Here is a 10,961-nt window from a genome sequence, read left to right as displayed (position 1 = left end):
ATTTAATTCTAGACTCCTATAGAATATGTATGGGAATTTGTACATGTTAGTAGTCACTACTACTAGTACAATCATTTAATCAGTAAATTCTCAATTCACTAAATAAATGATTTCAAACTCATTAGAACCTTTATCGATGATCCGAGAGCGTCGATGTACCAAGGATACAAATATTGTTCATATAATGAAAAATGAAAATTTCGAAGATCAAAATTTTCACTTACCATATTGGACGCCAGCCATTTTTAGTAAACTCCTTTACAAAACAGGCAGTTCTAATATCCTTTCTTATTTAGCAATCATGCCAACTTCTATTTCTTCCATCCTATGAAATCAGCTCATAAACTCCTTTATAAGCTTCTTGTTTGATCTATATCAAACTACAGTCGCCAATTCCAAATCTTTGAAACTTGACTATCTCAACGGGAACACAGAATCCGATACTTGTGTGACCCTCAATGGTTCAGGGATACAGCAAGTCGTGGGTCACATCTCCATGTGATTCAGAATAACATTTATTCTTATTCGGGTTTACCCTAGTTAACCACATTCTTTTCATCAACTCCTTGATCAAGAATGTCAGAACTCATTTCTGATTACACCCATCAGATCATGGTAAGAGCGTCTAGTAGCATCGTCTCATGATCCCCTAGGTATCACTGATAGTGCCTGCAAGAACCTTTAGTCATGGTTAGCGTACTGTGTGGTCCCTTCAACACATATATCCCGATCGAATCTGTAACCATTGGTATATCGAGAGTTGCATATGAATTCGATAACGATGCGATTTATCTTCGAGTACTAATAGTAGCATGACATGTGCAACTAGGAAAACACCTTTTTCCTAAAGCACATTTTTGCTCTGTCCAGAGACTCCTTCCACTATTAACTCATCAGATCAAATAGGATATCTTCACTCGTAGGCGAATGGTGAATCCCCGACTACAATGCATTTGCTCATACGTATTTCGAAACTACACCTAACCTCGCCACCTGATGACCTTCAATGGAGTAGGTAAACCAATCAAAGTGCATGCTAGTACGTATAGCCTCTACATTGTCCCGGGTCAAAGGACTAATAGTGTACAACTATAACTGCGGACTATTCCACTCAATAAGTGAGAACCGCTTGGATAGTCCGAGAGAGGGTTGTCCAGTGTATTATCGTATGATCACCCATCTGTGTGAATGGACATCCCCATATCCTTGCCAATGAAACATGGCCGAACACCTACTCTAACATGATTCACATAGTCACACATAATTTTTATAAAGTGTCATGTCCATGAATGGAAATTATGTAATCATCCACTTTATTTGTACTAATTTTGCAAAGCAAAGAATGTATTGTTTCACGAAGGATGATCTTATACTTTCCCTGTAAATCAAAACTTATATAATACACTCAGAATTATCATCCCATATTGGAATTTGGATTTTCAACCCTTGTGTTATTTTTCAAATGTTTTTACTGTAATTTCATGTAGGTGGGACAACCCATTATCTTCTTAATAAAACTTGAGTGTGTTTAGATGAGTGGATTTTAGGCTTACCGTCATTTCAAATCTTTAGCTCAAATATCCTCCAATAATTTGGAGGAAAAAGGATGAACTAAGCTTATTTAGTTTCAATCTCATCCATGGGCTATTCTTAATGTGTGTGACTCGACCCAGGGCCGCTTCTACGAGTGCACAGATACCATGTTCCTCTTGTTTGTGCACGCGGATGGGTGTAAACGAATCGAATATAACGAAATTTGAAAACACGAATTCAACTCAAATTAGTTCTATTCGAGTCCGAGCTTAATTCGAAATTCGCAAGTTTTAAAACTTTTGGCTCGAACTATTTTTTGAAAATAAATACTCGAAATTCTCAAACTTTATTAATTTAATCTATAATTATGTTATATTAATAAAATATTAAGACTCGTGAGTGACTTACAAATTAATAAAATATTAAGACCTAAGAGTGACTTACAAACTATCAAATAAAATAATTTGAGCTTGAGTTCGGCTCGAAAAAGTTCGAACATGTTCGAGTTCGGCTCGAATACGAATCAAATATTTTTCGAACAGACTCAAAAAGCTCGCGAACTTGCTCAATTCGTTTACACCCACGCCAATACAGTTTTTTTTCATCTATTGGAATAGTATTTTTGGTTGTATCTAAAGAGATCTAGTCCTCATCATATAGATCCCAAGCGAAGTATTTCATAAAACTAAAATTTCAAATTTTTGGATTTAAGATTACTTTGATTTGAAACCTAGCCCATGCCAAGTGGCGTCTATCGTCATATTTTAGACCTCTCTTAAAACAGACCAAGTACAATATTTTTTTAAAAAAAGAAATGACGCACTTTTGCTTATATTAATTGATTACACAACCGATGCACCATGCATTTTAACAAACATATATAATTATTATACAGCGTTATTTGTCCGATTTATATTACTAGTTGGCTCGGGATTTACAGTGGTTGCAGCTATCGAGCTTATGGTCAGTAACATTTTATCGGACTAAACGTTCAAACTTAACTTGGTTCACCCGAACTGATCAAAATGGGGCTTAGAACTCAATTTGACCAATCAGTTTGCATTCACATCCTCCACACCGATGACATACAAAATATATATAGATTGTTTTTAACATTTTCCCCTACTTTTCTTGCAAAGCAATAATGGACCATGCATGTATAAAAAAACCAGAGCCAACATCAGTTCAGTGCATTTCTAATATTTCCCAGAAAAACTTTTGCGTTTGACTAAATAGGCAACACAGACTGATGTCAACAGAATGAATAAACACGATTCACTTGATACGAAAAGAGCATACAATAGCAAGCACGGGTTATATATATAAACAAGCATGTCAAAGAACTAGAATGCAACACAAGTCCATTTCATTTCACGGGCATGTCTTCGACCGTTGTTTAGATAGAATCTAGGACACCGAAGATAAATCCAACCGTTTCTTACAAAGAACAAATTACTTTTAGAAGAAACTCGACTACTCGAGTACACCATTCGACCCCCACTTACAGACACAAAAAGGCACTCAGCCCATAGCGTATTTCTGAGTCCAGCTCCTTGCAGTGGTCTCGTACTTGCTCCGGTCCGTTTTGTACATATGAGCAATCTCAGGTACCAACGGATCATCAGGGTTCGGGTCCGTTAACAAAGAACAGATAGAAAGTAACACCTGAAGTGAAGTTTGAATTTTTGGGAACTTTAATATTAAAATATCAGGATGAATCAGCATTACAGGCTAGGCTATTATAAATAAAATAAACCTTTGAAATAGTTAAGGCAGGGCTCCACTGCTCCTTCAATATATCGAGGCATATGCTTCCGTTGCTGTTTATATTTGGATGGAAAACTTTTGTCCTGAAAGCAACCTGCAGATCATTAAGGTGAATTTACATGAAATACACATTTTGGTACAAAAATTGGTAATAATGAAATATAAAGCACAATGTTAGGTACTAAAAACACCTTAGGAGGCTTGAAAGGGTAGTCTGGAGGAAAATGAATGGTAACCAGGAAAACCCCGCCGGCATATGGACTGTCTGGAGGACCCATGATCGTCGCTTGCCAGTGAAACATGTCCTCAGCAACAGGACCTTGAATTCATATTAACAAGAAAGCAAACATTTAGTATATACAAAGAGAAGTCTCAAGTTTGCTCCCTGTAAGCCTAAAGAACGTTCATGCACAATCTTGACTAAAATATATATTACATACATTTGGATTTACAAAAAATACAGACGACCAAGAGATTGAGCCACAACCAGGAAACTTTCTGAGTGCATGCAGCATGAGAATATACACAAATGATACGTCTATGAACAATAAGAATAAACGGAGAACTTATTTTTAAAGCATCATTTGTGTCACTTTTGTCCATGTCACGATCTTACCTATACTTCAAATAAAGAAAAAAAACTACATAATAATCTCAATTACCAGATTATGATCAAGTCTTTGACAAAAGCATCAAAAGTATTTTCAAGAAAAGCACTGAATACATTACATTCAAAACCTTGTCCAGGACTTGTTATATCATACCTAAGAAACACATACGCAGAATTTGATCCCAAAATGTGTCTGACTACACACGTCGATTTGGAACAAATCGCTGCCAAGCTAGTAAATCTACTCAAAAACCTGATCACGATCTTCTTTTTTCATTCTTTCTTATTTGAATTGAAGTCAAACCTCGTCAAAATTCTTAAGAATTCATCTATCACGAAGAAGATTGACTTGATATTTATACTTAGATTTGTAACATTACCATTCCAGCAGAGCTTTCCAACTCATTACGCATCACCAATCCAACCCTCAAGCAAAGAAATAAAAAAAACCACTTAAAAAATTTGAAGGTTTTTCACTTGTGCACAATGAATTGTCCGATTTAAACAGAGAAAAGGTAGATTATATAACATTTTAAATCAAATTCAGTAAAAATTCACCCGAAGAAGATCAATAAAAAACTAAGACAATTCTGAAGCAAAACTGACCAGAAAAATTACTAGTAAAATTTGACCATTTAAACATTAGAACACATACGTATTTTTATCATTTTACACCTTTTTATCCCCCAATATAGCTCTATAATCTAAAAAATAAAACAAAAATTTTGTTCTCAAAAAACCCACTTGCATAGACAAATCAAAATCAAGACTTTATCATCTTCATTTTTTTTAAAAAAATCTTAAATAATAGCAATATACCAGCACTGCAAGAGGTAGGAGGATCCTTCTGAAGATCCTTGAGCTCCTTCAAGATCCGCTTCGAAGCCATCAGCGATCTTAAAACTGCAACAAAAATCGACGCCAATCCATCTTCCTTACCGAAAATTCAGAAAATATAAAGAGAAAATTTGGTAACTTTGCTTTGAAATCATACCTGAAAGGAAAAAAAAAAGGTCCTCCGGCCGGCGCAAATGTGGGGGAGAGCCTTTTCGTCGTAAATGGGAAAATTTGCAGAGAAATTATATTCAACGTACGGATATGAGTTTTATAGAATTATTGGGAATCTTTCCTTTTTCTTTTTGTAAAAATTCATTGAATCATCGTGTTGATAGTCACATGTTGATTGGTTGATTCCCTATTCATCCGTGGGATCCACTTTGAGTACATCCACATTTTGCTCGAAAGCAACATATTAACAAACTTCATTTTTATATCTTTGTTTCAATATTCAAAATACATACATACATATATATCGTTATTGTGCAATAATTCTTAGAAACATGAAATTTGAGTCATAATTTAAAAATTTTGAATTTCATCATTTTCATTAGCTATATTTTTTTTAATAAAAATGAAAACATTTGATCTTAAAATTGATATCGTAGCGAATGTCATGTTTGATCTTAAAATTGATATCATAGCCAATGTCATATGTGATTATAAATAGTGAAATTATTGAGAATAAGATCATTGAACACAATAATTGTTTATGTGCGGTAGAACAATCGAAACGTGATACTTGAATTATTATACAATTTAAAATATTTGAGTTATATTGTTGCCAACAACTATCGTTTTTGATTAGATAATAAGCGTTTGATCTTACCTTAACTTTTATATTTAAAAATAAGAGCATATTGGGATAATAATATAATATATTTGATATTTAAAATTAGGTAAATTTCATTGAAAATAATATGTTACTTTCTATTATATATAATTAATTTAACAAGTAGTAGTGTGTGTATTTCAATTATTATATATTGACCAAGAGGGTTCTTGGAATTTGATTAATTACTTACCAATTCATTTTTTTAAAATTTCAACCATTGTTATATTATGCAACTAAATAAAAGAGGATTCCAGAACAGTATTTTGCTATATGTATTTGTCAGTTTATAAAAAATATAATTCTTTCATAATATAGCTCTAAAATATTAATTAGAAATATTAAATAATATCATAGCTTCGTGTACAACGATTACGATCTATATTATAATATATTATAAAGATTGTGTGGCGTAGGAGAACTAACTAACGGAATCGATATATCCATTTTTAATATCCAAAACACTACTTCTATAATAACTATTCTACTTAATTAGTGTGTGATTGAGTGTGTGTCATTATACAACGGTTCAAATATTATTTTTCGAATATTTTATTCAGTATAGAAAATTATTGTACTTCAACAATATATATCTCATATATTGTAAGGAGTGCATCGATTGTTCTATCCAGCAGACACAATTATTGCAAAAAAAAAAAAATCTAATTAATGATTGTAAGGATCACTGCTAATCGAACTCGTGACTTTGAGACTGATATTAAGTCTATGACCGAATCTTTGTTATTTTACCAAAATTTATAGATGATGTTAACAATGCAACTCAAATTTTTAAATTGTACAACATCTCAAATACATCATTTCGATTGCTTTATCCTACAGGTACAATAATTGAACCTCAACAATTAGAAATTTATAAAATAAGTAAACAACTGCAAAATAAAATAACAACAGTGTCTTTCTAAATAAATAAATAAAAACCAAAGTATCAATTTCTAAATTACCCAACATACTCATACTAAGGATTATTCTAGTTAATGATAATCCACAAAATAGTTATACACTAAAATAACAAAAATAATCTTTGTAACGCCTAGATTCGTGTAGAGCCCAAAATCAGTACACGTAAAACCCATGCATTTATTTAAATTTTTTATTTAAGTTTAAATTGATTTTTAGCGATACATGATTTATTCAAATGCATTATTTTAAATTAATTATGCTTTGTGATGCACGACAAAATGTTTCTCGAGTTTCATTTTTCAGGCGATTATCTGATGCCGGATCGAAGAAAAGAGATCGGCGACAATTTTGACAATTTTAAAATGTGGTATTTTATTTTATGTTATGATTGGAGAATTTTTAATGATTTATTTAGTTTTATCATTTTTAAAGTCTAATTTAATTATTAGGTGATTTTATAACTTTAAAGTTTTAAAGATCTATCACTTGTACATTTTATTTTAAATTAAGAGATTTTATTTAAAGTTAGAGGAAGGTTAGTATTTTAATTAGTTGTTAATTATTAATTAATCATATAATTACCTCTAATTACCTACAAACACACGCGCACACACACCACTAACACACACACATACACGCCTGTTGAGGATCGAAGTTGAGTTTAGAGGGGGGGTGAATAAACTCTACTCGTTTTTCCTTTCTTTTGATGAGGTACTAAAATCCTGTTAGAGATAGTAGTTTATCTTGTTGCGTATACCTTCACCTAGATTACAATTATAGGTGCGGAAACAATCTGATGAAGTAAGTGAAAGACAATAATAACAGTAGGCAGTAGTTGTTTATGGAAGTTCGAAGATGAAATCTTCTACGTCTCCCCTTCTCCTGTTTCCAGAAGGTATAACTAAAAAAAGACTTTGGATATTACAGTACAACTCTTGTACACACCCACTTCAGAATGACTTACATCTTTGCCTACTGAAACTCTTAGTTACTCGACTCAAAAAGTACGTGATACAAAAGGTTCTGAAAAGACTCTTTTCAGATTACAAGCTCTTTCTGATAAAGTATAAGTGTTGTAAAAGATTGTGAAGAGTGTAAGAATCAGTCGCACAGGATGATCTTCAAAAGATCAGATATTTGCTATGAAGCGTGTGCTACTTTTCTTTGTGTTGAACTCAAAGTTATCAAGGAATTTCGAGGTTGTCTCGTTGAGTGAAATAGCGTTGATCCTTGAAAAGATATTATGCGAAGAGTTCTCTCTTTTGTAAGGGTTTGTTCCATGTATATATAATCGACTGAGTTCAACGTTTATGATCAGAAGATGTCTTCAGATTTCTGATAGAGTCAGCTTTTTTACCAAAAAAAGGTTCCTGCAGAAAAGCTATAAAACAATCAGTCCTGTTTTATACTAAACTCGGTAAAGTGAATTAAATGACTCTGTATGGTATTTAATGCTGCAATTAATACTAGTACTTGGTAACTTTAACGGCAACGTTTAAAGTAGTCATGTTAGGCAACATCTTCTACTGATTCTGTTTTTCTATCCTTTCTACTGCTTTTGTTTTACTAGACCAGTAGCTTTGATTTTCTTTTTGTCTACTGTTTTCTTATAGAGTGTTGCTGGTCTGCTGGTTTTTATTTTCATCGCCACAATTAATTCATGTCTATCAATTTTCCCCTTTGTGGTGATGCCAAAATCTAAACAGTAGGAAAGCGTTAAATAACAGATAATCAGTTAGCAAAAGGATAATATCAATGAAATTAACACAGTAAATTGTCAATCAGTTCCAATGTCCCTGTAAATGACTTCTTCATCTTGAGGATCCTAAAATCTTCTATCTGAAGGTTCAGCTTCTGATTGCCTTAGTTCTGCTTCAGATGAATCTCTTCGTTTTTCTTCCCCCTTTTTGGCATCAGCGGCAATCACATGGGCCATAAGATCATTCATTCTTCCAGACAAGTTTTGAATGCCATTGGTTAACATCTCCAGATACGGAGCTTGAGTAGAGATACGATCATTGAGAGTAGTGAGAGATTGAGTTTGAGAATCAATCTTGGCATCCATTACTTCCATGAAGGTGGAAAATGATCGAATGAGATCATCATGCTCGGTGAGTCGATTTAGTATATCAGTTTGAGCAAGCACGATGTGACTATGATTTCTCGATACAGCTTGTCTGAAAATAATGGTTTCAGCATGCATTTTCTCCACGGATTCCACAGTTTTATATATTTGTTTGCTCATTCGTTCTCTGAAGAGCTGAGCACCACTAAATTCTGATATGCTTTCACAGGACATCCGCTTGACTAAATCAGACAGGTTATTGAGTTCCCTTTGCAGAACGTCAATCTGAAACTCAAAATTGAATGATTCTGATTCAGGTGAGGGGGTTCGCGCAAGCATGCGTTGCCTCATTTCAGCAGCGCGAGTGTCCGTGAGAGTTTGAACAGGATCAGTGACAATCAGTGCAGTAGAGACTTGATTGGTGGTGAGGGAAGTGGTGTCCATCACAGCAGTAGAAGGACCAGAGTCAGCAGAGGTTTCATCTGGAATAGCAGAAACATTTGGTTCGGCAGCAATTATGGTAGGAACAATCTCTTCATCAGGAGCAACCAAGTTGGAGACCAAGTTCTCTTCTGTTGGAGCAACGGCAGTAGGTGAAGCTGATTGTTCTGCAGTTATGGGTTCAAATTGCTGGTTCAGAAGAACTTTCATTTCAGCTTGATGAGCAGCAGAAAATTTCTCTAGAGTTGGCAAAAGAGATACAGCATCTGATTCTGCCATATGTTGTTCTGCGGTTGGAGAGGGTGATTGTGGCAATGAAGTAGCTGAAACTGCTTCCTGAGTAGTAGGGGACGTGGGAACAATTGACTCAATGACTTCTTCAACGGAAGCCAGTTCATGCACAGACAAAAGAGATGATGACTGAAGAGGCCTTGTTGGTGATGCAGGAGTACTGAGAACAGAAGCTTTTGGTGAAGCTGTAGTCCGTTCCTCAACTGTTTGGATCTGTGGAAAGTCTGGAACAAGGCCGACTTGATATTCAATTGGCTCGCCAAAGCCCTTTTCTTGATCAAGAAGTTGCTCACTCATCTGTTTCAATTTGTCAGTTAGAATCAGAATGAGGTTTTGATCCTGAACAGCAATAGGAATTGTAGGATCAAAATTTGATTTAAGAATTTTCAGAACCGATTCCAACTTCTGAAATTTCAGCTGTTCGAGGATGTAGCTTCTTCTACGCAATGCCTCGATTACATTTTCTGTTTTGGTAAGCTGGAAGACCCTCTTCTCTGCGTTCATTATTTTCCCATAGGATCCTTTCGTCTTGAAGTAAGCAAAAGAATGAAAAATTCGGACCTTGTGCCACTCGTCAAAGAAATTCATGTCATCATTGGCAGAGCTTTCTATTTCTGCCAAATGAAGATCAACACCTGTGGTCACAGTTGTTCTGAGTCCAAAAAATTGTGGTTCTTCAATCATCTTTCCTTTGCCTTTGTCGGTTGATGAGATAGGCAAAATGGGTCGAAATGCAGAAAACCCCCTTGTTGGTTCTCTAATCACTATTCCAGACATTGGTCTGAAAGTAGAAGCAGTAGATGTTGCTGGAACAGATGCAGCAGCTTGCACTGAAGTAGGAGCATTGGATCGTGCAGATGGAACCACTTGTGGAAACACCTGTCTGATTGGCACTTTCTCAATTTCAGAAATTGCTGCTGTCTTCTTGATTTTAAGAACAGTCCATGCTTTCTTTTTGATTGGAGTTGGTAGGGATGGTTGAACATCAGCAGCAGACTCTTCTGATACTGTTTTATCAGAATCAGTAGAGACGATCACTCTTTTCCTTTTAATCTTTCGTTGAGGTTTCTGAGTCTCAGAAAGAGTCTCTCCAATCTCCTTTTTCAAGGCAACAAATTCAGCCACGATTGGCTTGGGCCTTAAAGTGAGTACATTCTCAGCATCAATCATTGTTACCGAAACAGCATCCTGTTCACTTGTAAAAGCGAAACCAGCATCCTTGAGCATTTTGCTGATCTGAACAGCAAATCCAGAACTTTTCTTGATGACCATGTCTTTCATGATTCTGAATATGAAATGACTCCAATCCACTTTAGTTCCCTTAGTGATGGCAGCCATCACTTGAACTTTCTCCTTTGTTAACTTATCGAACGTGCCAGCTTTGACTAATATAGCCTTCGCCACAATATCAGCCAGAATTTGATATTCCATTTTGAGTAACTTTTGTGGCAAGAAGGAGACAATTCTTCTCCAGTGGCTGAGAAAGTGCTAAGAGCAATAGACATTTCTAGCTTGGAAATATCAGATAGTTCAGAAGTACCTGAAAGTGGGAGGAGAAAAGTTGCGCCCAATAGTGCGGCATCAATGGAGATGGATGCATCTCCTTGAGAGTGGACGATCTTTCCTTCATGCACAGTTGCCTTAGCGTAGAAATCCAGAAGAGC

The 10,961-nt window shown here is 35.0% G+C and overlaps 1 protein-coding gene across 1 annotated transcript; it reads right to left on the bottom strand.

Annotated features, from left to right (window-relative positions):
• Window positions 1-2,877: 2,877 nt before the first annotated feature.
• LOC142533075 (ubiquitin-conjugating enzyme E2-17 kDa-like) lies at window positions 2,878-5,054 on the bottom strand. Its single transcript, XM_075639688.1, has 5 exons — window positions 4,905-5,054; window positions 4,730-4,813; window positions 3,492-3,619; window positions 3,290-3,394; window positions 2,878-3,198 (listed from the first exon to the last, which is right to left on the bottom strand). The coding sequence occupies exons 2-5, from the start codon at window positions 4,797-4,799 to the stop codon at window positions 3,055-3,057; spliced, it is 447 nt and encodes a 148-aa protein (XP_075495803.1). The 5' UTR covers window positions 4,800-4,813; window positions 4,905-5,054; the 3' UTR covers window positions 2,878-3,054.
• Window positions 5,055-10,961: the final 5,907 nt, after the last annotated feature.

The sequence above is a fragment of the Primulina tabacum genome, chromosome 18, assembly GCF_025594145.1.
Source record: "Primulina tabacum isolate GXHZ01 chromosome 18, ASM2559414v2, whole genome shotgun sequence".
NCBI lineage: Eukaryota > Viridiplantae > Streptophyta > Magnoliopsida > Lamiales > Gesneriaceae > Primulina > Primulina tabacum.
Note: the sequence above shows the minus strand (reverse complement) of the source record. Positions and strands in the feature narration are given on the sequence as shown.